This window comes from Notothenia rossii (genome assembly GCF_949606895.1).
Source record: "Notothenia rossii genome assembly, chromosome: 1".
Lineage (NCBI taxonomy): Eukaryota > Metazoa > Chordata > Actinopteri > Perciformes > Nototheniidae > Notothenia > Notothenia rossii.
Window position 1 is genome coordinate 12354375 of NC_136912.1, and position 24345 is coordinate 12378719.

The following is a 24345-nucleotide window of genomic DNA, read 5'->3' on the forward strand; positions in this document are numbered from 1 at the left end:
CCACGGGTAGAATTGTAAGTTACTTTTCACAACAAGTCAGTATCCCTCCGCGTCTGAGAGAAACAGTATACCGTTGGTCTGAAAAGCAAACTGCCTGCCTTCGCGTCGGGCCGAACCACGCCCCTTAGCTGTGATATAATGAGCATATACCACGGCCTGTCGTGAGCTATTGCTTAAGTGTATGTTAACATATATTAAGATGTAAAAAAAGAAATAAAAAAAAAAGGGAGAAGGGGTCGGATTAAATAAGTGTAAACTTCTTCCGACCCCTTTTCGGACGTTTAATTAGCTAAAGCTTTGTTGTTTATTGATATCAGACTAAGATACTACAGATTTTTCAATTATTAATTAAATATTTCGTTTTGTTATTGCATTCATTTGTATAGTACTGTATCATGTCTGTGTCATCTTTTGTTTCATTTGTAAAAAATAAAAAAGAGCACAAACGTCATAGTTCTAACTTCCTAATTTTGCTCTCCGAGTTCATCCATAGCTTTTACTTTAAAAATGTTTATTTCTAATTCATGATGTTTCCGATATCAATTAGTAGTCGTGTTTAATATGATCTCAAATTTCAACAACATAATCATGCTAAAGATTTTTCCCATAATCAAATTGCCCTAATGCATATTTGTGTTTATTTGAGCAGCGCCTGTTTCCTTATTAACCCCGATACTGATAGAGTATCACTTAGAACAGAGCAGTGAGAGCGCTCCTCAGATGGGAGAGAGAGCGGTCTCCTTTCTTCCAGCCTAATGGACACCAGAATATCAGTCCATGTTAGTGTCGTCTCTCACCATGGCTGAAAATGGCCTGTGAAATCAAAGCCTGTCTTACAGGAAGTGTCATCAATGCCACTCTTAATTCCTGCTCCACTGCAGCCATAGCCCCGCTTCGCTTTCTCCGCTCTTCTCTTATCACGCCTACATCTCTCTCCATCCCACCTTCCCCCGGGGATACGGCATGTGCGCCTTCAACAGAGCAGAGGAAACCTAAAACAAGACGGATTCTATTAAAAGGTGTCAGCCAGCAACCAGATATCAATAACCTCCATGTATGCAGAGCAGAGAGCAAACCCCTGGGAATCTGCAGTTTCACTTGGGTGTGTGTCTGTGTGTGTTCCAGTATTTGCCCCATGTGTGCAGCATACATCTTCATGTATCAAATCTCCCATTTGTGCCATTAAGAATTGTTGATGTTTGAAATGATACCAGGTCAGCTAATTGTGGTAGTATTGAATCAAACCTACAGAGATGTGTTTCTGCCGCACATGTTCTTAATAAGCAGGGAAATACAGATTGTTTTTGCTTCAACGCTGACATGTGGTTACAATTGTTCACCTTAGATACTTGTGTTTATAATAACTGATACACTGTGTACATTGTACATGATCAGCTAGGACCATTATTGTTCATCACCACGAAACCCAACCTCTCAACAAATGCTAAACTCCCTCCGTCCCACAGTGCTCTCTGATTCTGCAGGACGGCTTTATTATGCATGCCAATCAGAGTGAGAATTAGCCCCTATTGAGCAAGCTACGGCATCCTCAGTCTCCTAATTAGCATACAAAAAACGAGATTTCTTTCCCAGACTACATATTAAAACACAGTGTGTCCTGTAACATACAGTATTTACAACATGTAATGTGAATTTAAAATTAAGAAATCTTTAAGTCCAATTATTTTTTCTTATAACAGTAATTACATACAGGCAGAGAAAACGTATTTAAATGAACGTCAATGTGTCTGTCAGTTTGCACGTCTCCTATGACTTTTTACTGTAAGTTGTCATTCTATAACAATAGAATAAATACAACTTTAGTTTTTAGTTGAAATATCATTTGCAGAAGCCTATACCACTAATTCTGTCTGTCTGTCTGTCTGTCTGTCTGTCTGTCTGTCTGTCTGTCTGTCTGTCTGTCTGTAGAAGCTGACCTCTGACCTGGCGGGTAAGGAGCAGCAGAAGAAGGTTCTGGAGATGGAGCTGGAGCAGTGGAGACGGATCACATTACCCCAGCAAACAGCTCCAGCAGCCCCAGTTAACGCAGAGTGCTGCTGCCGGGGCAGGACCATGCCCTCCCCGGCTAATCCGGTCCCTCAGGTCCTGGAGGCTGAGGTCAAACAACTTCAAGCCAGACTTAAGGTTAGTGTTTATTTTACCAGAAGAACTCTGGGGTTAATGAAGGGCCCTCATGCTTTGTCTTATTGTGCACGCCTTATGAGATAAATCTCTTAATAGGATCATGATGGTATTAAGGATTGTGTTCATTTCCAATTTTGTGCACTGTGGAGCTTGAGAGGGTAATACCGTGAAAAACAAGGACATTGTGGGACCGGCTGTTTTTATTTTTTAAAAGACTGGAAATCTTGTATTCATTTTTTTTCTGAACAGGCCAGTTCATGGACTAAAGAACAAAAATATGTAGTTCATGAATTTTTCAGTTTGAAATCCTGTGTTTGCCTTTTTTGTGACTTGCTTATTATGCAGTATCAAACAGTCTACAATACACACTTTTTTTAGTTAGAACAAGTATCTCCGTGTTTTTCTATCAAACATCGATATTTCTGAGTCACCTTAACATCTCACTGGTTTGAACAGCCTGATGTCCTTGAGGAGTTTCGAAAGTCTGAAAGAAACTCTGTCAAGGTTTTACTTTCAAATCATATATATATAAATATATATACTGTATACAGCCTTTCCATTTACACTCAACATCACCTGAAATTGCCTGTGATTTCGACAAGAATTAGCATTTCTTATCATTTGATGTTATTACGAAGCACCTGTCAGAAAGATGAGAAATGGGGAATAACAGTAGAGACGTGCCCTACATCATAGGGAGTGAGCAGTGAGTGGTGCCACAGTATTACTGTATCACCCTCTTCCAGCCAGCTCATCAGTGTCACCGAGCAGATTGCTGCTGTCGTTACACACAGCTGAGGAAGTCATGTCAGGTGACAGAAAGAGGGATGCACTGTGGGGGTGCGTGCACTGAGTGAGCGCATTGTCAGAAGCTTGTGCTGCTACATTCCCACAAGAGACACAGGGCCCTTTAAACCAAAGTGAACATGCACGTTCAAATATCCATCAGTCGAGGATCACAAGTCAAGCTGTCGTCATGAGCTGTGTCTAAATATGTCTCAATGCAGAGGTAGAAGATAGAACAATAAGATACACAATGCTTTATTATTTTTATAGTATTTAATAATATAAATTCAAATGTTGCTGTTGTGTATAGTCCCCATACATTCCATAGTAAAGGTGGATACATTGTTGAGTCCTCCTATCACCCCTTTTCTTATCCACTTTGAAAAACACTGCTTTCCTCTTAACCTCTTTTAGCACCTTCCGCCCTCCCGCTGTAACTATAATGAGGAAGCATGCTGTGCCTGACCTGTCATCAGCCGTGTCGTGAAAACCTACCCCCACCCCCTATCACACACACTCAAACACATTAACCAACACACACACACCGTGTGCCCTCCCCCCAGAGTGCAAGTGCGGAGGTCACAAGGCAGGTGGCAGCTAACAAAGCCCTGCGAGGCCAACTCCAGGAGAAGGAGGACAAGCTCCGCCAGCTGCAGGACAAGTTAGTTTCACACCTTTCTCTTCATTAGTGTTACTTTTTTCTCTTTGTGTTGCTTTCTTTCAGTTGCACTGCGGTACAGTTCTTACGTTTCCTTTCCTTCTAGCTGTACCCTCCCTCTGTCTTTGTCTCCCTGTGCCTCTCTGCCTGCGTGATGCTCAGCCTCTGCAGCTCCCATCTGTAGTGTTTGATTCCACCGTGTGGCAGCACTCTGTCTGCTGCACTCCACTTAGGCATGCTTCTCCTCTGCGTGAATCATTTGTGGAATTATGCATGTTTTCATGAGCGGGTGAATAAAAATGACTGAAGGAATTAGTGTGTATGCTCATGTGTGCGTGTGGGTGTCTTGTGTGTCATGTAGTGCGGTGTTGCTTATGTGGGTAGCTGATGCGGAGTGCTGATCAAAGCAGTGTATTGATTGTTTGTGTGCCGCAGGAGGGACCATTTTGGCCCATGACACTAAAACCCACACAGCATCGCTCTAGCCTGTGGGCCACAAGCCCTAATGAGTTACATGGTTCACCTACTGAAGCACCCGCTGCATTACACAGTCAGGATGTACAGCTATAAACAATTCACTCAGGGAAACTGTCAAGATTTGAGCCGCGTTGCGATAGCCGCATATCATCATTCTGCAATAGGATCTTAGAGCGAGAGGAAGGCACAAAGATGAACTTGGCTTTCCTCCCTCATGTTCTCTTTGTCTCCTATGCTGTGTCCTCTGCCTGCCATTCTCAATAATGCATCGTGGGCATGTGTACAATCGCAGCGGGTATGTGTTTGTGTGTGACCAAAGCGCAGCGGATCACAGACAGACAGAGTGAACATCCCTCCGCTGAGTTTCCACGACAGCCTCAGCCTCTCCTCTGGCTCTTGTCACACACTCAGTGGCACACATACGCTCCATGTAACTCGCCATCTCTTCTTGCCTACCTCTCCGTTTGCCTCCATGGAGGGACCCCTTCTCAGAATGAAAGACATGTCTAGACTTCTCTGAAATATACATCTCAGCACACACACAGGGAGCAAGGCTGCTGCGCCTTAAAGAAGAGAAGGGGGGAAAAAAGAAATGAATTTCAAAGTATACCGGCATGTCCTCAGTCAATATCCGGCACTATGGCCCTGCCTTATTTATGAAGCTGCCCCTTTCATCTTCAGCCCTGTTGTCTATCAGCCACATGAAACGTCCACCCGCACTTAACAACATACACAGAAATGTGCGCTCCCGCTCTCTCTTACACACACACTTCAGACCTCTGACTGTTATTATTACAATACACGCATGTTTGATGAACAATATCGCCAACAAGCGCAGAACAAAGGGAACAAACGTGAGAGTGATTGGGATATAGTTCGAGGCTCTCTTTCCACTAACACTCATAAATAGAGATCACACGCTCCGGCAGAAGCTCGATATATCCCTCATTCTTTTTTATCCTCTATTCTTTTTGGGGTGCAGAAGAAGAGAACATCTAAAATAAATGTTGTCGATCTAATTGCCATTAGCATTGGGAGCTTGCTGCGGCGGCTCTTATTGCTGCTCTTGGTCTGTAAGTCAACAGCAGACAGTCTTCTGAAAGGTTCAATATGGGTTTTCTCATTAATGGCCAAATCCATGGGGTAACCAGCCAGCGCTACGTCCCCCCAAAGACCCCAGGCTAGACTCTTCTCTCATTTAATTTAATGTCACTCCAATAGGACAAGCTCACATTTATTTAGCCAGTCCGCCCTCAGGCATTTATCCACCTAGGGAGACAGGGACATTTACTTACACGAAAGCATTTGCTCCAGCGTTTCGTCATCTGTTTATTCAAAAACACACAAGCCGTGATGCGCGTGGGAGCTGAGAGATCCACTACATCTTTGAAATAAAACAAACTGGTAAAACCCATATTAATTAACTGCATCCTTATGATCTTTATGCTATTTGTTCCAATTCCCCAAGGTATAGGCAACCATGAAAAATGGCTGCTATTTGCCTTTTATGAAAACAGAATTAAACATACTAACACACCGAGCCCATTTAAAACAAGGCCTCGCTAGAATACGGCTGTGCTGAACGCTGGAATATTAAACACGTCAATACAGCGGGTTATCGAAATGGGAAGTGACACATGGCGCATGTTTGCAACAGTTAACACATGAATAGCGCACAATACAGAGACCTTGCCTCTCTTTAGGGAAGTATTATCACCACGGTACAGCACACAAACAAACACTATTTTTGAAAGCGTATTCCTTCCATAATCATTCTTTGCCGAGCAGTCCCCCAGCTGACACGTTTTTATATGTGACTTGTGTAATGCAGAGCTGAAAATAATAAACGTTTAAATACTTGATTACAGTCTTTCGAGTAGTGTCACTGCTGATTCTAAATGCCGTTTGTCAAAAAGGACTCCCCAGTCACACTTAGTGCGGCATTCCCCGCCAGAGCACTTGTTCTAATATATGCCAGTTAGAATTATATATGCATCCTTATTTCAACCCCTCCTCCTCTTACCCAAACAGCATGCCAGTGTATTTAGTTGTCATAATGAGCTGTCATGCCTGATGCACTGCATGGGGACACTGTGCCTGCCAGCTCTGTGTGTCTGTGTTTGTGTTTGTTCTGCTGTGTAGATGCTGTACTGTATGTTATTTAGGGCCCCTGTGCACGACTGTAAATTCATGTTGTAAATGCGGACTTATTTATGCTTCATACAATATTTGTGTTGTTGTTTTTATTGTTAATTTTGGTTTTCAGGGCGAACCACACAGAGCGAGATGTGAGCATGAAAAGGCAGCTGGTGGAGGACCTGAAGACGAGACTGAAGTTCCTGCAGGAGATGGAGAACAGTTACCGTGGACAGGTGGAGGATTTGGAGAAAAAGGTCAATCAAATACATACAATACAATACATGGTACAAAGCACCATCATTCAGTCATCCAATTAGTTTGATGCTCCTTGGAAGAATGACCGAGACATTTCTTTATTATGTCCTTACCATTCATTTATACATTAGATTTTTGTATTGTATTGAAATGAAAAACATGAATATATGACTTAAATATCACCATCAAATAATTGCTCTGTACAGGTGAAGACTTCATCAGAGGAGGCCACCAACAGGAAGGCCCTCGTTGATTCTCTAAAGAGGAGACTGAGTGTTGCCACCACAGAGAAAGGCCAGTACGATGCGTCCTGTAAGAAGCTGACAGAGGAGTTGGAAAGAAAGGTAGGTAATGTTTGGAAATATATATATAATCACTTATTTTTGCCAAAGCATAGTCCATTACCATGATATACTGCACCTAAGGGGAACATTGTCATATTTTAATTAAGATCACAGTATCTTATTGGTAGAAATAAATGTTTCAAGTTAAGGGAAAAGTAAGGTCTTCCATCCATGATTCTTTACACCTCAGCTGTGTATGTTTAGTGCCTTTCAGGGAAACCCCTCAGGACTTTTTAATGTGTATTGTTGTATAACTTTTAATCAGAGGATTAAGTAAGCATTGTGACACTGTACAACCAAAAAAGACTTGATATGGTAATGTAGAAGAAATCTGCTGAAGTTGTCAAAACAATAAAATAAAATAATAAACATTTTAAAGTTCAAGGCGAGATAAATTCTCTTCATAAGCACCTAACTGTTAACAATCGATTGTTATGATGGTAGCATCTTCAAACTATTATGATGGCTTTATGAGAAATACAAAAATCCATGTAAAGTTGTTGTGGTCTATGTGTTGCACTCGGCCCCTTTTATTCCCAATGGCCCCATATTACTACCACTATAAGTCTGCAATGTCAGAAGTTTTCAAATTCTACAATTGCCACAAGTTTACCACAGACATGTACCTACTTTTTCTAAAGCCTGTTTGCGTTCAGCTGACCTGTTGTGCCTGCTGCTGTTCTTTACAGGAGCAGCGCATGCATGCCTTGCAGGCTCGTGTGGGCGCGAGTGAGCAGGCTCTGGCCGCGCTGGAACAGACAGCCACTGAGCAAATGAAGGGGTTGACCCAGCAGAGCTCCAATGCCTTGGACAGGCTTCAGAGACAGCTAGGCCAAGCCCACTCCCATCTGGAGCAGCTCCATGCCTTCATCAAGGTACTGTACTAAAGGGGCAAAGGACCAAAGTCCAGGGATATCATCTTAAACCAGTGTTGTGTGTGCCTGCAAGTTCTTCACCTATGAATTGTAGTGATTCTGTGTGGGTTCATCCCTTCCTACATAAGGTGCATTGTTAATTGGGCCTTGGCTTGTTCTGAAAAAACAGGCGGATGCAAAGCACAATGTCAACTCCCTGAGTAGATATGTAATACAAGGATCACCCCTATATAACGCTCCCTCTCTAGGGTCTGCACTGTACATTTCCAGAGTCATCCATGTTGTTTGTAAAGTTCAAGGTTGTTGCTGTAAAGGCACGGACACACCAGCCCGATTATCGGTGTCGGTGGGCGTCAGGCCGACGATGAGCGTCGACACGCCCTACTCAGATTGGTGTCCCCCGCACCTTTGGGTCTTTTCAGTCGTCCCGACGCCTTTTCGGCCGAAAACCGGGCAGTCTCACCTCCCTGAGTAGATAGTCGGCGAAAGGCAGTTGGCAAAATAAATCACTCTGATTGGCTGTTCAGCTAGTGAATCAGTGCATGAGAAGCGAAACGGAAGTGAGGGACCCAAACAATCGATTAAGAAGGCAAACCTCAGATTTCATTTAACCCCAGCTCTCGACACAGGTTCGGGAAAGCCCCATGAGCTTCTCGCTGTAGAGTGAAAAGGGAACGCACACGCTTCCATTTGTTGTTTGTTTATATCACGCAGTCTGTTCTTCTTCTCTCAGTTATCACGCAGTCTGTCTTCCGGTTGTTGCCTCTTTTGAATAACGAATACACACTACCGCCACCTGCTGGTAAGGAGAGTTATTGCCACTCACGCATGCGCAGTGAGTACGTGCTTCTTGGCCGTCGGCTGAAGTCTTTGCGGTGCGTTCCAATGCGACACATGGCCAAGACGCAGAGAGGCGAGGCAACGCAACAGTCGGGGTCCGTCTGTGTCAGTTCTTTGTCGTCAGATTAGTGTGTCCGGGCCTTAACTCACCAGGAAAGAAATCAACAAGTAAACACGTGTGGGGTTGCCAATGATGCAACCATTAGCCGCTTATACACCAAGTACTTTGCCGTACTTCTCAGCACTTAGTTCCCCCATGGAACTAAAGAGCAGATCACGTTCACACCGGAATAAGTCTCTGAGGGAAGATTAGGCAAATGAAGCCGCTGCCGTCAATTCTTCTGCTTTGGGTTTACGGGCAGGCTGCAAACAACTTCACGGCGTATACTGCCACCCGAAGTCCCTGGCCGGAAGTCCTCGGAGTTGGGCACTGGCTTCAGTAGAAGCTGCTCCCAGGTCCCAGCAGCTTCTACTGAAGCCTTCCGAGTAAATCGCCAGAAAGCCGACACCTCCTCATCTCCACCACTCCCATGTTTTTTTTTTTTTTGCCATAAGTTATTCTCTCTCTCCGTTGGTGCGCGGGGCTAATGCTAATGCTAATAATGCTAATGCGGCTTCACAAAACTTTTCAGAGTTTTGGTAAAGTACCACCTCTCTAGCAGGGACTGAGAAGGGGGGAAAAGTTCTCATGAACTAAGTTCTCTTTTTGTTGTGAACGCAAAATCCCAGGAACTATCGGAACTAAACGGTGAAAGCGCCTATTGTACCAGGCTGTTCAAGTGTAGAGGAAACCTCAAGGTGAAACTCTCAATTGAACTGTCAATCGACATTTCAGCCCAGTGAGGTTTAGGTACTGATCAAAAGAACAAGAGCTGCTCATTTGATTACCAGATGGATACTCAGAAGGAGTAGGATGCGTGCTCATTCATTGAATGGAACAACTTAACATGGTTGAGGCCTCAGATCAGGACGTCAGCTTGATGCCCCCCTGTGGACGTATTTTGGGAAAGTCCAACTGGGAGAAAACCTAGACCCAGAACACTAGAGGGATTACACACCCCACTCAGGATGTGACTTGAGGGGAAGACGTCAGCAACTTGCTTAGCCTGCATTCACCACATTGGTTTCCCTATGTGTCAGAATAAAGGACGGCTTTTTAACAATGTGTGTTTTTGCCATTAAACTTTTGCACAATCCTCAAATACATAAGCAGACACAGGCCACCATAGTGAGAACGCTGTGTGCCCAACGGGAATGGGCCCTATTGTCTTTGTGTAGGCCTAATCCATCACCTTGAGTGTGTTTGCATGTCTGTGTGTGTGTCTGGCAGAGACTGATAAAGACTGTCCATCAACTCTGTTCAGCTGACACCTGTCTGTCAAAGGGGGAAATGGCTTGGCAGGGATAGATAGTGCTGGCAGTGTATTTGCACACACACATAAATCAAGTGGCAGATCATGGACACAGCTTAGTGGCAATTCTTTATTTGTCCTTAAAATCCAGAAATATTAGAAATAACTGAAGCCATTCCTGTCCTTGTATGGCTCTCTCTTGCATCTGAGAATAATTGGAGAAAGATGGCATGTGTCTTACTGTAACTTGATTCCACATCTTAGCCTTTAGCCCCCGTTTTTCACACATAAGCATTTATTTAGTGAAGAAGGTACACACGCAAGCAAACTATACGTAACCTAAATATAGGGCTCCATTACGTCTATATAAATGCATAGAAATACAGTTCACGCTCGTATAACTCCTCTCCTCCATTCCCATAACCCTAGGCTGGCGGGGCCATTGTGTTGTTGTTGAGGATTCACATCATTGTTTGCCTCCCCCTGGCTCCTGTGATTCCCTATAAGAACACCGAGCCCTTTGATTGGACTGCCTGACGTCCGGAGGAGATTTACTCTTGTCATGTATTGATCAGGACCGGAGGGCTGCGCTTCTGTGTGTGTCTGTGTGCGCATAGATGTGTCCGGGTGTGTCTTTATGAGCTTGTTTTTTTGTTCTTTGTGCCTTTGTGTGTATTTGTGTGTGGAGATTTTTTTTATTGTGTGCCAGAAAACCCTTTTGGCCCCTGCACACGCCCCAGGCTGTAAGCACTGCTGTTGAACTGCTAAACAGTGGCCCTGCATGTAGTGACTACTCCACAATACACACACACACACACACACACACACACACACACACACACACACACACACACACACACACACACACACACACACACACACTGAAGGTAGTTATCTCACAAAGAATATTTTGGCTTGTCATCCCTGCCTAAATGTATAGAATTGTTCAGAGTTGGGGAAATGTCTTTTTTTCGGGGAAAATAAATGTATGAGTTGGGTGTTAGGAGGGGCAATTTGAGAAAATCAAATACCCCAAATCTTTTTAAAATAACCCGGATTCATTGATATTGTGACGGTATATTTCAGTTTGATTATTAATGCCTTCACAAAGTACTTTACACAATGAAATGTTCTATAAATAGTCATCTGTAATTTGGATATAATGACTGAGCGGGTTAAGGCAGATAATATAACTGATAGAACCGTTTTGTAAGTTCAAAGAAATCCCCATCAGCCATTAAAACCATTAACAACACTTGTGCTATTTGACAAAATCCAAAACCTGAGATGTTTTCTAATCTCAAGGATATTGGAGTATTTTGTTTTAAAATTGCTCTTGGATATCACAACAATTATGTTGCAACACATATATCATCAATATATGATTATTTTTACAATATATTCCTTTCCATTATACAATATAAGTTGCTTGCATAATTAAACATCTCACTCATCTGAGGGTAAACACGGTTTACAGCTGTTTTTTCGCTTCAGTGCTTCCCTAATCCAACAAAATGAAAGCATTTTCTTTCTTGCGCTGTGCACTTCATGTTTTTGAATGGCCCTTTGTGTCCTCATGTGTGTGAAGAGGTTCAGAGGTAGCTAGTTATTAAAGAGGATATCTTTTTACTGCTCATTTGATCCCCATCTCTATGCCCTAATCCTCGTCCTGTCTAAATTGCTCCTCTGGCAATTGTGATTGTGGTACTAGTCAGGCTAAGAGCTCTTAACAAACACACACAGACACAACACTGTGTGTGTGTGTGTGTGTGTGTGTGTGTGTGTGTGTGTGTGTGTGTGTGTGTGTGTGTGTGTGTGTGTGTGTGTGTGTGTGTGTGTGTGTGTGTGTGTGTGTGTGTGTGTGTGTGTGTGTGTGTGTGTGTGTGTGTGTGTGTGTGTGTGTGTGTGTGTGTGTGTGTGTGTGTGTGTGTGTGTGTGTGTGTGTGTGTGTGTGTGTGTGTGTGTGTGTGTGTGTGTGTGTGTGTGTGTGTGTGTGTGTGTGTGTGTGTGTGTGTGTGTGTGTCCTTTGTTTCTCCCAGGGCTGAGAATGAGTGATAAATTCTCCCCTAATCTCTTTCTGGATTCTTCCACATGCAGGGTTTAGGTCAATTGAATGTAACCCCTGACTAGTGACAGTGAATATCTATTAGGCTGTAAATAAAAGAAAAGGATCTCTGACTGTTAGTTAATGAGCTGTGTATTCCTTAAGGGTAAACACAGCCCTCAGATCACCAAAAACAGCTTAAGCTGCCTTCCTTCATTAGGAGGTGGAAGATGATTATGATTTTTGCTTGTCCTCTTTAATCAGAACTATTCTGCTTACTTTAGATCTACATGGAAGTAGTGGGTCACCTATGAGCTCTTGTTGAAATGTAATTGAGCCCTCTTTCAATTTCTCCAAAAAGCCAATCAAAAAGCTGAGTCTGTATTCATGAAGCTTCTTAGTACGTGTGTTATCTCAGAATTTCTCCTTAAAGTTAAGACTAGTTCCTGGTAAACATATGTTAATAGTTTATTTGCATACCAGCAATTGGAGATAGCTTAGCCATTTTCCCACAAATCGAAAATACCTTACTTAAATATTCTTAAATATACCTTAGCAATAATTGTAACTATTAAATGAGGTTACTGCACAAGTAGGCCTGTATTTTTATACATTTTGTGGGCTACATTGGAAGTATGGCTTACAATTTATTCAACAGAGGTGTTCATTAATATGATATTATTCAAAATCACACCATTTCTTAATAGAGACTACATTGTCTAATAAGGCCTTTACATTTAACTGTCCATCCCATACTCATTTTCACTAAGATTTCATTTGTATTTCTTGTTTTCTATTGATCAACCAATTGCATCACTTCAAAAGAATGCGTCTTACCTAGAAAAGGGGTTAACAACACATCCTCACTAAGGTAAAAGTGTACATTCCGTACCTGCTCATTAGGCGTTTTCACACCGGAGTACTTTTCCCCGTACTTTTCCCGGGATTTTGCATTCACACCAAAAAGAGAACTTAGTTCATGTGAACCTTTCCCCCCTTTTCCGTCCCTGTTAGAGAGCAGGTACTTTCCTGGGGAGTAAAAAGTTCAAATTTCTGATTGGCTGGGCGAATTGCAAACCAACGACCCGTAAAACTCTGAAAGGTTTTGTGAAGCCGCCATTGTATTTGCTGGCATTAGCATTATTAGCATTAGCCCAGCGCACAAACGGAGAGAGACTAACTTATGGCAAAAAAAAAAAAACACGGGATCGGTGGAGATGAGGAGGTGTCGGCGTTCTGGCGATTTACTCGGAAGGCTTCAGTAGAAGCTGCTGGGAGTCCCAGCAGCTTCTACTGAAGCCAGTCCCCAACTCCGGGGACTTCCGGCCAGGGTCTTCGGGTGGCAGTATACGCCGTGAAGTTGTTTGCCGCCTGCCAGTAAACCCAAAGCAGAAGAAGAAGAAGTGACGTCAGCGGCTTCATTTGCGTAATCTTCCCTCAGGGAATTTATTCCGGTGTGAACGCGATCTGCTCTTTAGTTCCATGGGGGAACTAAGTGCTGGGAACCAAGGGCCTTAGGCCCCATTAACACGAGGACGAAACGGGTACGCTTGCGTTTACGCACCAAACTCGTTTTCAAAAAAGTCTTCCGTTCACACGCATTCGGCTCAATTAACGTGTCCGTTCACACGAGACCGCTCGACCCGCTGGAAACGCTGTAGTACATATGCCGGGCCTGTAAGTGGCGCTGCTGCCGCCACAAAATACACCAAAAGCAGCAAAGAAGACCCCGGAGACTGCTTGCCATGGTTGTCCTTCTGTTTATTATCCGCGGTGGACGGCGTGTTCTCCTGCTGTAAATCTCTCCGGTAGTCCACCAGCAGATGAAAAACACCCACCTCTCCGCCTCTTCCAAGGGACGAGGGGACCGTGCGGCAGAGTTTCCGTTAACATTTTTTTTCCGCCGGTCAACCTGTCCGGTGCAGAGGTCTTCTTTGTTATTTATTGAGCTTTAAAACAAATTGATAACGACTCTATATAATAATATATGAATATAAATAAACGGAGCCTCTCTTTTCCTCCCCCTCTTCTGACAGCCCAGCAGCTGATCTCTGAGCAGGAGCAGGGGAGAGGGAGACGTGGGGAGAGGGAGGCGGGGCTATTTAATCGTTATCAGAAAATGATCGTATAGGGCGTACACACGGAGCCGTTTGCCCCCCCAGAGCGTTCCGTTTGCAGACCTATCCACCTTGGGACCCGTTATTGTCTGCGGGGTCCGTTTCTGCGGTTACGTGTCGGCCTGTGAAAGAACGGGCTATACGCGAGAGAAAAGTAGCGGATACAACCCGTTTGGTCCTCGTGTAAACGGCACCTTAGTACGGCAAAGTACTTGATGTGAAAGCGGCTATTGTTTTGTTTTTTAAATCACTCCTAAACTAGGACTTTTTGATAGACATTTTTAGGCTAAGTTAGGATCTTTCTGAGAGTATTTTCAGAGAGATTGTGTATACAACCCCTGGACTTCTCTTGTTGTAACAGTAAAGTGTTACAGTTTCTACAGGACTGTGATCCAGAGTAAAATAAATACAGTATTTGCTTTGTGCATGTTTTCCCTTCATTTTATCATCATTTTAATCTGAAAGGGATTTGTACAACATGATCCTGTTGGTGTTCCTAAATGTCTACTTCGAATTTCTGAATGTCGGTGCTCTGCTTGTGTGTATGATGTTGCTAATCGACGAATAGCAACACTCCAGCTGCGAGCCTCCAACCTCTCATTGAGTTTTCTCCTGTGAGAACCACCACTTGCTTTGTAAACTGCCCCTGGTCCACATGTGTGAAATTAACAGAGAAGTTAAGATGTTTACCGCAATTCAACAATGTACACGTATGATTACCCTTTTTACTGTAATGCACTTGATTGTTTTCATATGTTTGTGTTTTATATGGCTTCTCACTTGCTTGCCTAGCAGTATTGTGTTCCTGTCCAAAGCTTCTTTGTGTTGTGTACAGCGAGTTCTCCTCTCTCTAGCTTTCCCTCATCTGACCATCTATTCCAAGGTCAGCTTTTCAGCAGGCTTACAAGGGAATGATACAGAAGATTATTGCCTCGATCAATAAGCTCAAAATGAAGCAAAGGGGAGTTTACTTTATTGACTTTCTCGTGTGCAGTGGCAGTTTTAACATTTAATTGTCTCTCTGTATTTAGAGCAAACTCCCATTTAGTGCCGGACCACTGTGCCATCCCAGGCCTTCCGCGTCTCGCTTGCCATTCACTCGGGCACCATTTGAAACAGCCCCTCATATCTTAATTATTAACTGTGTTATGCTGCCCTGTTGCACTGAGAGACATTCAGAAAGCAAATAAATAAATGAATGGCTGTATTTTCAGTAGCTCCCTGTCTTTCTCTCTCTGATGCATGATTCTCTGTCTGTGGAGATTTTAGCAAAACTCGGGGTACGTTTGGTATCAAAGCTGTGTTCCCTCAGCTTTCAATCGACAGGGCAACAAACCCTCAGGTCCACATTCCTACAAGGGAGCGTGAGGCGAAACCGAAGAGAATCTGAGTGTGTCAAACTCAATATTCCTCCATAATGTACTAGGCCTCTCTGGCGCATGCTTGATCAATTTCATTTATTCATCTACCAGGCAGAGCTATCCCTCTTGTTTTTCTATATCCATTTCATCATCCTGTTCTTTTTTTATTCCTTCTTCTTCTACTCCTCCTCCTCCAGGCTCTGGCCAGTGAAATACTTTTAGACGTTCAAGAGGTCAAGCAGCAGTTGATGAAGAGGAGGAGGTCGAGGCAGGCCAGCGCTGTGGCAGCAAAGGGCGGCCTCTCAGCCAAGTCGATGATCAAAGCCAAATCCATCGCTGCCTCCATCCTCAATATGTCCGAAAACGATCTCGCAGACATAATGGACACTGACCAGGTAAGGCCAAGGGACAGTGGGTTAAAATCCCACATAAACGCTAACTTTAGGATCTATATCAAGTTAAACTTATGCCCAGAGCACTAAACATACCTATAATAGATTTTCAGTGCTGTGAAATTTCAAAACATCCTTAAGTTTACAGGGGGTTTGCTTAGTGATTGCTCCAGAGGACTAAGAGAGATGTTATATCAACACAATCAATATGTAGCTTTGGGTTTCTGCTTTCTCATTTGAGACTAAATTAGGTGCTAAAGCAACACTGGACTATCCTCTTGGAAAAAAGGCTTACGGTCGGTGTACAGCGGAGAAGGCAGATCCCTTCTGTTATTAGATAGTTTTGCCTGTATCAGACAAGTGTTTAGCCTTCCTTTAAATCTCTACTTCTATCTGACATTCTCTTAATGATGAGAAGGTAGATGCAAGGTTGAACACCGAGTACAGGTGGACCAAACACCATGGCCTGGCACTAATAAGTTTGGAAGTTGCAGTAGAGAAGGATGGCACTTCCTTTTTAAAGCCTTCTCTAAAAGTTCGACACCTGCAGCACCTGTCAACTTAATATAACATGTAATATGGTCGAGTTGAGTAAGTACAACTCTTTCCTTCTGGCTGAGAGCAGTCATTGAACTGAAAACCTTTTCTATTGACTGTCGGCCGCTTGCTAAAGTCTGAGTTTCACAATCTTTTCCAACTTGGTGGGTCCTCTATCTATCATTTATCATGCCCAGCTGTGTCATCAATTAGCAATCCCATGTTACAATCAACCTCCCATCCCCAGGGACCTCCTCCCATCTATCTCTAGATGAGAGAGGGCTCTCCAGGCACTTACTCACACTTGAAACCAATTTTAGCCCTTTGCAGCCCAGCTCCACCCAGGAGATGACAGGGAACACTTCCTCACTGGAAGAGAGGTCCCTCTCATCAGAGACGGAAACCTCTGTGTCTAAAAACCCTCACTTGTTTTCTCTGTCGTATTAAAGGTGGTTAATGGCGTGCTGCTTGGTGCCCTGACACGGTGGGCTGTTTGTCTGTGATGTTAATTGAAATTCAGACATCACAGGGCTTTAAGAAAAACACCAGAGAATTGTAAATCGTGTGTCACAGTGAGGTTAATAGTTTAGTTGTGAGTATTTGTTAATGGGTATAATATGAAATGTCCTTCAAATATTGCAGGATGCATCTGTACAAATGTGTGTTTAGGTGAAACGGGCTATCACACATGTGCACTTATTAAAACTGCTGCTGGACGCATTCAAATACTGTATCTGAACAGGAAGTGTGTGTCTACAGCTATCCTTAAACCAGCCTGAACATAACTACAATTAGCTGCGCACATAAGGCTTACTTAGGTGTACACTTTTTTTTTCTTTTTTTTAATGGATAAAGGATAGTCAATAGCTGTCCATTATCGGAACTGAGACTGGTTTAAGAACTGCAACGATTAGTCCTTTTGCTGCAAAAATATTGCCAACTCTTTATCTGTTTACAATAATCTTTAGTCAGCTTTCATAAGAAAATTGAAGAAAATGCAGTTTCTTTTTGCCTCTCTTATATGTCCAGCTTTTCCCAATTTTTACATCACACTTAAAGGTAAGGTAGGTAATTCACTTCAGAAAGACTTTTTGTTATATTCCATGGAATGCTCTTAACATCCCGATAGCAATGAATATCTTAAATGCTTTGACAATAAATGCGTAAAAATATTTAATCTCTGGAAGCCGTGGCGCTGTAAAAAGCACGACCAATCATTTTCACCGGCCCGGCTAAAATAACTGGATGGCCTACCTGCCTGTCAGCCTTCCATCTGTACACAAACTTATCTCGTGCCCTCATTGGTCATGTGCGTGTTCGTGTGTGTTGGAGGAGGGGCTCTGTAAGGAAGTCTGAAGGAAGGGGCAGATATTTTTCGGCTGCGTACTTTCAAATTCTAGCGCACTCAAACTGGTTTCTCCATTCTTACCTACCCTACCTTTAACTGAATATGTTTTGGATATTGGACAAAACAAGAAATTAAAAGACATGACCTTAGACTTTGAGATACTCGGATGAAAATCTTTCAAACAAAATTATAGACCAAACAATTTATGAATGAATTAAGAAAATTATCAGCAGATTATTCAATTATTAAAATATAGTTTCTAGCCCCTGCTGGTTTGTGACACATTGTTCACACCTATTCAAAAGTTTGGCACAGAGTTGCTTTATAATTCAGAATTGTGATTTTTTTTTCTCCTCCCTTCAAACCCATTTTCTTACGGCGCTTTTGCACAACCTTTGTAGATTTCATGTTTGTCTTTGGACTTGAGGACGAGGCATGAGGTTATCTAAATGTCCCTGCAGTCTTCAACAGATCCAACTCATAGCAAGTGTATTCATTTATTCACTTGAAATGTGCGATGCCAGTGTGCTCAGAGAGAGCTCAGGGCACAATGGGACTTCTCCTACTTTCCAGTTTTACTTTTAAATGAGAATTCTCCATTGCCAACAAAACTACTTTTTCTTTAGTTTGGCAAATGTGTCTCGTCAACATTATTTGCAGATGTTTTTAACATTGTAATGCACCCGTTCTAGGTTTTAAAATCAACGCAGTTTTACATTTCAGTCATACCAAATTTCTAAATCAATATTTCCTGTTTGTAGTTATGTTTTATGGGAACAGATAACATTCATGTAATGACAACCATCTTCTCCAAAAGCATATGTTCTGTCCTCCAGAGCATCAGTGTACGTTTGTTGATTTGTCCTTGCAAAGAAATCAGACATTTTAGCTTGCGGTGTTTCACTGAACAGGAATGCTGCTGTGACACGGCTATTTGCGCAGCTGGTTCTGTAGTCAAACACAGCCTAGCAACAACATGTTTTCAGCTTTTTCATTGGATGGGGAATTGGTTCTTGTTGTTTTTGAATTTTTTTATTTCAATTCAATCAATTGATTTCTTTAAAATGGTAAAAGTCATATAGAAGCATACCCTCTTACACACCAGCACATAAACAAACAAAATCAATACGATGTATGTCTATAGGTGCAAAGGAGGCATCTGAGTGTGTTCAAACATAACCCCTCCGCACATGCTCACACTCATGGTTCACGCTGCACAGTGTTATTTGCCTCTGTCCATTCCATAGCGTGCAACAGAGGACCGGAGAGGGCCGGCCGCTCCAGGCTCCCCCAGCAACTTGTTGTGGAGTTAATGATCCAGATGTAATAAGGCTGTAATTGCCGGGCCAGTTTGTTTTGCACCTAATGTTTGATGGAGGGTCAGTGCTTTGTTATATATCTACCAAGGGTGGGCAAGCACACTCACTCTCACACACAGGCATTCCTTCACACTCTGTGCTCGCCCCTGCGGGAGGCTTGAAGGCACCCTCTTTTTCTCTCCCGCTAATATAACCACACACTCCCCCACCGGTCTCTTCCTGCTTCTCAGTTACTCAAAGCATCAGGCACAATTAGGCATACACGGAAATTAGCCTCGATCAACTGCTATCACAAAGGATCACACATAAAGGGTACCAGGAAGCTGGGGAACACTAGGAAGAATGCACGCTAAATACAAATGTCATCCCTCCAGACTCTTCATAGTTATATGGATAATAACCAATGGCAAAATGTTAACTGTCCCAGTCTATTCACTCAGGTTCTTTTTGATTTGTTTTTTTAATGTATCCATAGGAGGCACTCTGCTCTACAGCAAAGATGTATACAATATACAATTGATATCAAATGTAAAAATAAGGTATTTCAAATATATAAACAGATGGATTTGAGTTTTTATGGTTTAGGAATTGTATTTATTTAGTGATTTTACGCACTTCTATGCAGTGTTGGCCATTGAAATGTTTCTGTTTGGAATGGCCTCCGGTGTTGCTGCTTGCAGCTTTCACACTCAACAATGCGCCTCCTTTGATCTTGAGCATTACACCCACCAAGTCGATTGGATGAGCAGGTTGTCGAGAAAATTACTAATAAATATGTTCTTTAGATCTCAGGTGTCTCTGGTCCATCTTTGTTTATTTGTTTTAAGTAAGTACTGTAGTGGGCGCCAGTAATATTGGAGAGAACGGCAGAAAACAAACTGTACCCAGAATGCCATTCCGTGTGTAACAGTTAATAGGGGTCCCCTCTGAACACACATTACAGTTTCATGAATCAAACATATTACAGGCAAAGATAAATCGGCCCATTCAAAGGAAGAAAAGCAAACGGTGACCCCTCTTGTGGCGTTGGACAGCCCTGGCTGCTTTAGGTTTGCCAGTTAGCTAGCGCAGGGACTTTTAAAATTCAGCCACACACACATTTTTCTTCCCCTCCTGCTCTCTGCGTCCCTGTGAGGCGGTACAAGGCTCGTCACATCATTTGGAGCAGCAACACCTGGGGTTTGAAGTGAAGAGGTAACGCATTAGTGCTGAGGTGTACAGGGCCATGCAGTCGCTCTTCTCTCTGTTCATTAGCAGTAACAAGGCTACCACTCTGTTAGGTCTTTATACATGAGTAGCATGCAAACGTATACTGGCATAACTTGCCACTGAGTCTCCAGAGAGCTTCCTCAAGGTCCTGGCTGGTGTAATGCTATAATTCTGCTCTCAAGCAGGAGCTCGCAGAGACAAAGGCACAGCGGCAGGTTCTCTCTCTAGAAACATCACGTACCTCTAGTCTGATTCACGTCAGTTATCAGTGCACATAATGCTAACGTTTCTGGGACTAATCGCAAATATTCTCTCTAAATATCAGCTCAATTTCTGTCATTAATATGTTTGTATTTGCTGTTGTGTTTGCAGGCGGCAGGGGCTCATTCAGAGGGTCCAGGAGACCAGGAGTGGCTGAACCACCTCAACCACATCCTCCAGCAGAAGGTCAGTCTCACAAATATGCAATAATGATCACAAAAATTACTTACTCCTGTAGAAACACAAGATTTAAGCGTCCTACCATCATTATAGAAATGTATTAAAACTCTTTTATTGAGGTGTAGGTTTTTAGAACAAATGCTGATCGGAATGTCAATGTTTTTAAGTTAAACGTCAACAACGCATTCTCAAAGCTGCAAATAAACAGTATGTTGGTTAGGTTCTCACATATCGAATACTTTAGGATCAATTTATTGCAAAATGTATGTTTGAATATTGTTTGTATTTGTGTCAATGATGCATAATAATTTCTTCTAATTAGAATGGAATTTTTTTTTTAATTTAATTTGTTTAATATTTCTTTCACTTGTGTACATAATATCTTTACATTGCAGATGTTCTACTTTGCCAGTCTTCAGTATAGAAAAAGTTGGGCACTAATTTCACCAAATACACTAAATGGATGATGAATTTTTAACCCCCCATGTGTCCCGCTCCTGGCTCGAAAGAAAAAACAATGATGCAAAAGATAACACAAAGAAAAGCAACTGCATCCTCCGTGTGTGTGTGTGTGTGTGTGTGTTTGTGTGTGTGTGTGTGTGTGTGTGTGTGTGTGTGTGTGTGTGTGTGTGTGTGTGTGTGTGTGTGTGCACAGCCACTCATCTGTGAGTGGAGTGCTCTGCTGGAGCTTTACTCGAGTGCTGTCAACGTCTGCTCGCTGTGATATGTGTATGATTGAGAGTGTCGACTGTGTGTGTGTGTGTGTCTTGTGTTCTTGTCAGCGGCTGCCGCAGGCACTCATGCGTCGCCTCCGCACCACGACACACACCAGACACTGTTCTCTTGTTCCCCAGATCTTCTTCTGACCTTTCCACCTTACTCTCCCCCTCCCACACTAACAGACACACACACACACACACACACACACACACACACACACACACACACACACACACACACACTACTGAATCCATGTTTTCCCTTCTAGCTGGACAGCTCTCCGTCCCTGCTCTCTGTCTCTCTCTGCCATCCTCCACTGTCCTGCATTCCTCTCCCTCCCTCCCTCCCTCCCTCCCTCCCTCCCTCTCTCTGGCTCAGACCCCGAGGCAGCTTGTTAGTGGGGAACTAAATATTGATTTGGCGGGCCTGTCGATGCCGGGAGAATGAGCTAGTGTCCACCAGAGACCTCGGCACCGGCAGCCTGCTATCGACGTTTTCCGTGGGCAGAACAGGGGTGGTGGAGGGGGGGAGGCAGTGGAGGAGCTGGTGTGGGGAGAGGAGGAGGAGAAGGAGGAGGAGGAGAGTGGAGTATGACAAGGCTGAGACTCGCCCCTAGGTCTCAGTGGGGACCGCTGGGACCTCCGCAGTCATCCACCCTCTCTGCAAACAGACTTTTTCTATCCCCTTTCAAGTCCATCTTGTTCTGTTTTTTGTTCATTTATTTATTTCTAATTTCTCCTCTTCCCTGTATCTCGTCTGCTTTTTAAAAGCGTATTCTCCTATCAAGGGGACACTGCACTTTATCTATGCATGTGTCTCTTTATTTCGGTCTTTTTTCTAAGGCTTGTGTAACATCGAACATACTTAGAGACCCAGGGAAGGGTCTATGAAGACGTTTTAAGTGCCTATCTGTTGGTTAATAAATGGAGATCTCCTAATTGGACACACCGCTATGCCACTGTGCCACTGTGCCTATACTAAACTTGTCACTTGATGCTGAGAAGCGAGCCTTTTCTCAGTTAGGAAATAGACTTCTAGAACTCTCACACTGTACCCTCTTTGCCTCTCTACTCTCTGTCACAGCCTATGAAAGGCTCACCAAGCAGAACATCTGTGAAGTGAAATGGGCTGGCCTGTCACCCAGCCTGTGACACTAATAACACACTCTCGTAATAGTGGTATGATCTTACCCCCGAGCTGCACCCACACACACTTTCTTTAGATACAAAGACAGAAATAGACCCGGCGAAAGGAAAGATGAGAGAGAGATCCATGTCCCTAACAGGCTGGCTGTCACTGAAAGAGGATGAGGATGTGTCCATCTGTGTGTGTCTGTCTGGGTATGTGTAGGTATGTGTGTGTGCGTGTGCACTCTCAGGACAGCCTCATCTTGTCACTGTCAGGGCCTAATGGAGCTGCCACTGGGACAGCGCTTTATTATCTCAGTGGCCCTGTCAATAGCAAACCCATCACTCACTCTATGTGTGTGTGCAGATGTGAAGGGCTTAAGAGATGTATGTGTGTCTGTGTGTGTGTGTGTGTGGCCATTGTTCGCCATAGCTGTCGTGCGCTGCCACATGTCAACGTAACAAGAAAGAGAGACACATTGTCCGACACTGTGTTGCAGACACGCTGCGTGAATGTGTTGAGTTACTGCTCCCTTCATGTCGAAAAAGTGGCAAGGGTTTCTGGAGCCCCCTCACCGCTGCCCCTCATGTCCACTCAAAACCAAATGAAACATTGCATTCATTTCCTCGTCTCTCACCTCCACCGGTGAGTTAATGAAATCAAACCCTACGCCTCTCGATGGAGAGCCACCATAAGCGGCGCTCCATAGCCAGGATCGGGGGACGGTGCTATCTAATAATGATGAGCAGGCCGGGGGGTGTGCTGTACGGCTCCACCGCAGCCCACCATGAATAAGGCCAGCAGAGAAGATGGAGTGTCCATGTGGGCCATGGGGTCCAGGCACCGGCCCGGGGAAGCATTGATTTAATTGCCTTTGGTTTATTTGTGGAGTCCTAATTATTGACTGGAGGTAGAATTTAATGGGCCGAGTCTTTATGAAGACAGGGAAATGACTGGCTTCTGCTGCTGGCCAATAATGAACAGGAGGAGCGTGTGCATGTGAGCGTGTGCACGTGCATGCAAACACACACGTTCCCTCCAGATCATTTTTCAGACTCATTTTGTACACACACGTACCCATCTTGAAGCCTCATGACAGCATAATAACATTTAAAAAGTCATTGACTCTGTTGATTTCTTTATGAGAGGACAGTGGTTTGGTTTACTGGTATGGGGCGGCGCTGTGGGCCTGCTAATATTTACTTCACAATCACACCCGGGGGAGGCGTACAAGCATCACTTCTTATCAGCCTCCAAACTATAACAAGCAGGTGGACATTACATTAAGACAGTAGTAGAAACAGGCCGGGGCAATCAGGACTGGACCTGTTGTAAAACATCAAAGGCGTTTATGGATGGACCACAGGGCTGACGTTTTTCCTGCAATTTCAAACTCTTATTGAACTTTAGGGAGGGGTTTGTGCTGCTTATTGCTAGCATGTTAATGGGATCATTTATCTAAAGTTAAATAACAGACCTTATTCATGTCACTTCTTGTCAAAGCCGCCATAGTAGTATCTCCATAGGGCATTACATCATTAAACCTGGGTATTAAACATATCAAAGGCTCCATTTCTTACAGCGCTAATGCAGTGAGAAAGTTTTCCATTGTTGTTGGCGCTTTGAGGGTGAGGGGTATTGTGTTGTGTTGTGTGGCTCATTATGCCTCTGTAATGACAAGGAACAGCTCTGAGTCCCATACTTCCCTTTGTAGGAAAGTGACTCTAATTAAGCCTCATTTAATGATTGAGCTAATTAAATCAGCCACTGTTTTTCTGTCTCTGTAAGTGTGTCTGTATGCGCGTGGAGGGGACTCGAGCCCAACCTTTTGTACTGTAAATATGTCACTGAAGCAGGG

The 24345-nt window shown here is 43.5% G+C and overlaps 1 protein-coding gene across 2 annotated transcripts in view; it reads left to right on the top strand.

The window, feature by feature from the left end:
- cntln (centlein, centrosomal protein) overlaps positions 1–24345 on the top strand; it is a 103596-nt gene that overhangs the window by 70975 nt on the left and 8276 nt on the right. For both annotated transcript variants that reach the window (XM_079652057.1, XM_079652056.1), the window contains exons 20-26: positions 1930–2145; positions 3495–3592; positions 6333–6459; positions 6667–6804; positions 7494–7679; positions 15591–15788; positions 20571–20645. In XM_079652057.1, the coding sequence (XP_079508183.1) occupies positions 1930–2145; positions 3495–3592; positions 6333–6459; positions 6667–6804; positions 7494–7679; positions 15591–15788; positions 20571–20645 (1038 nt within the window). The remainder of the gene's footprint in view (positions 1–1929; positions 2146–3494; positions 3593–6332; positions 6460–6666; positions 6805–7493; positions 7680–15590; positions 15789–20570; positions 20646–24345) is intronic.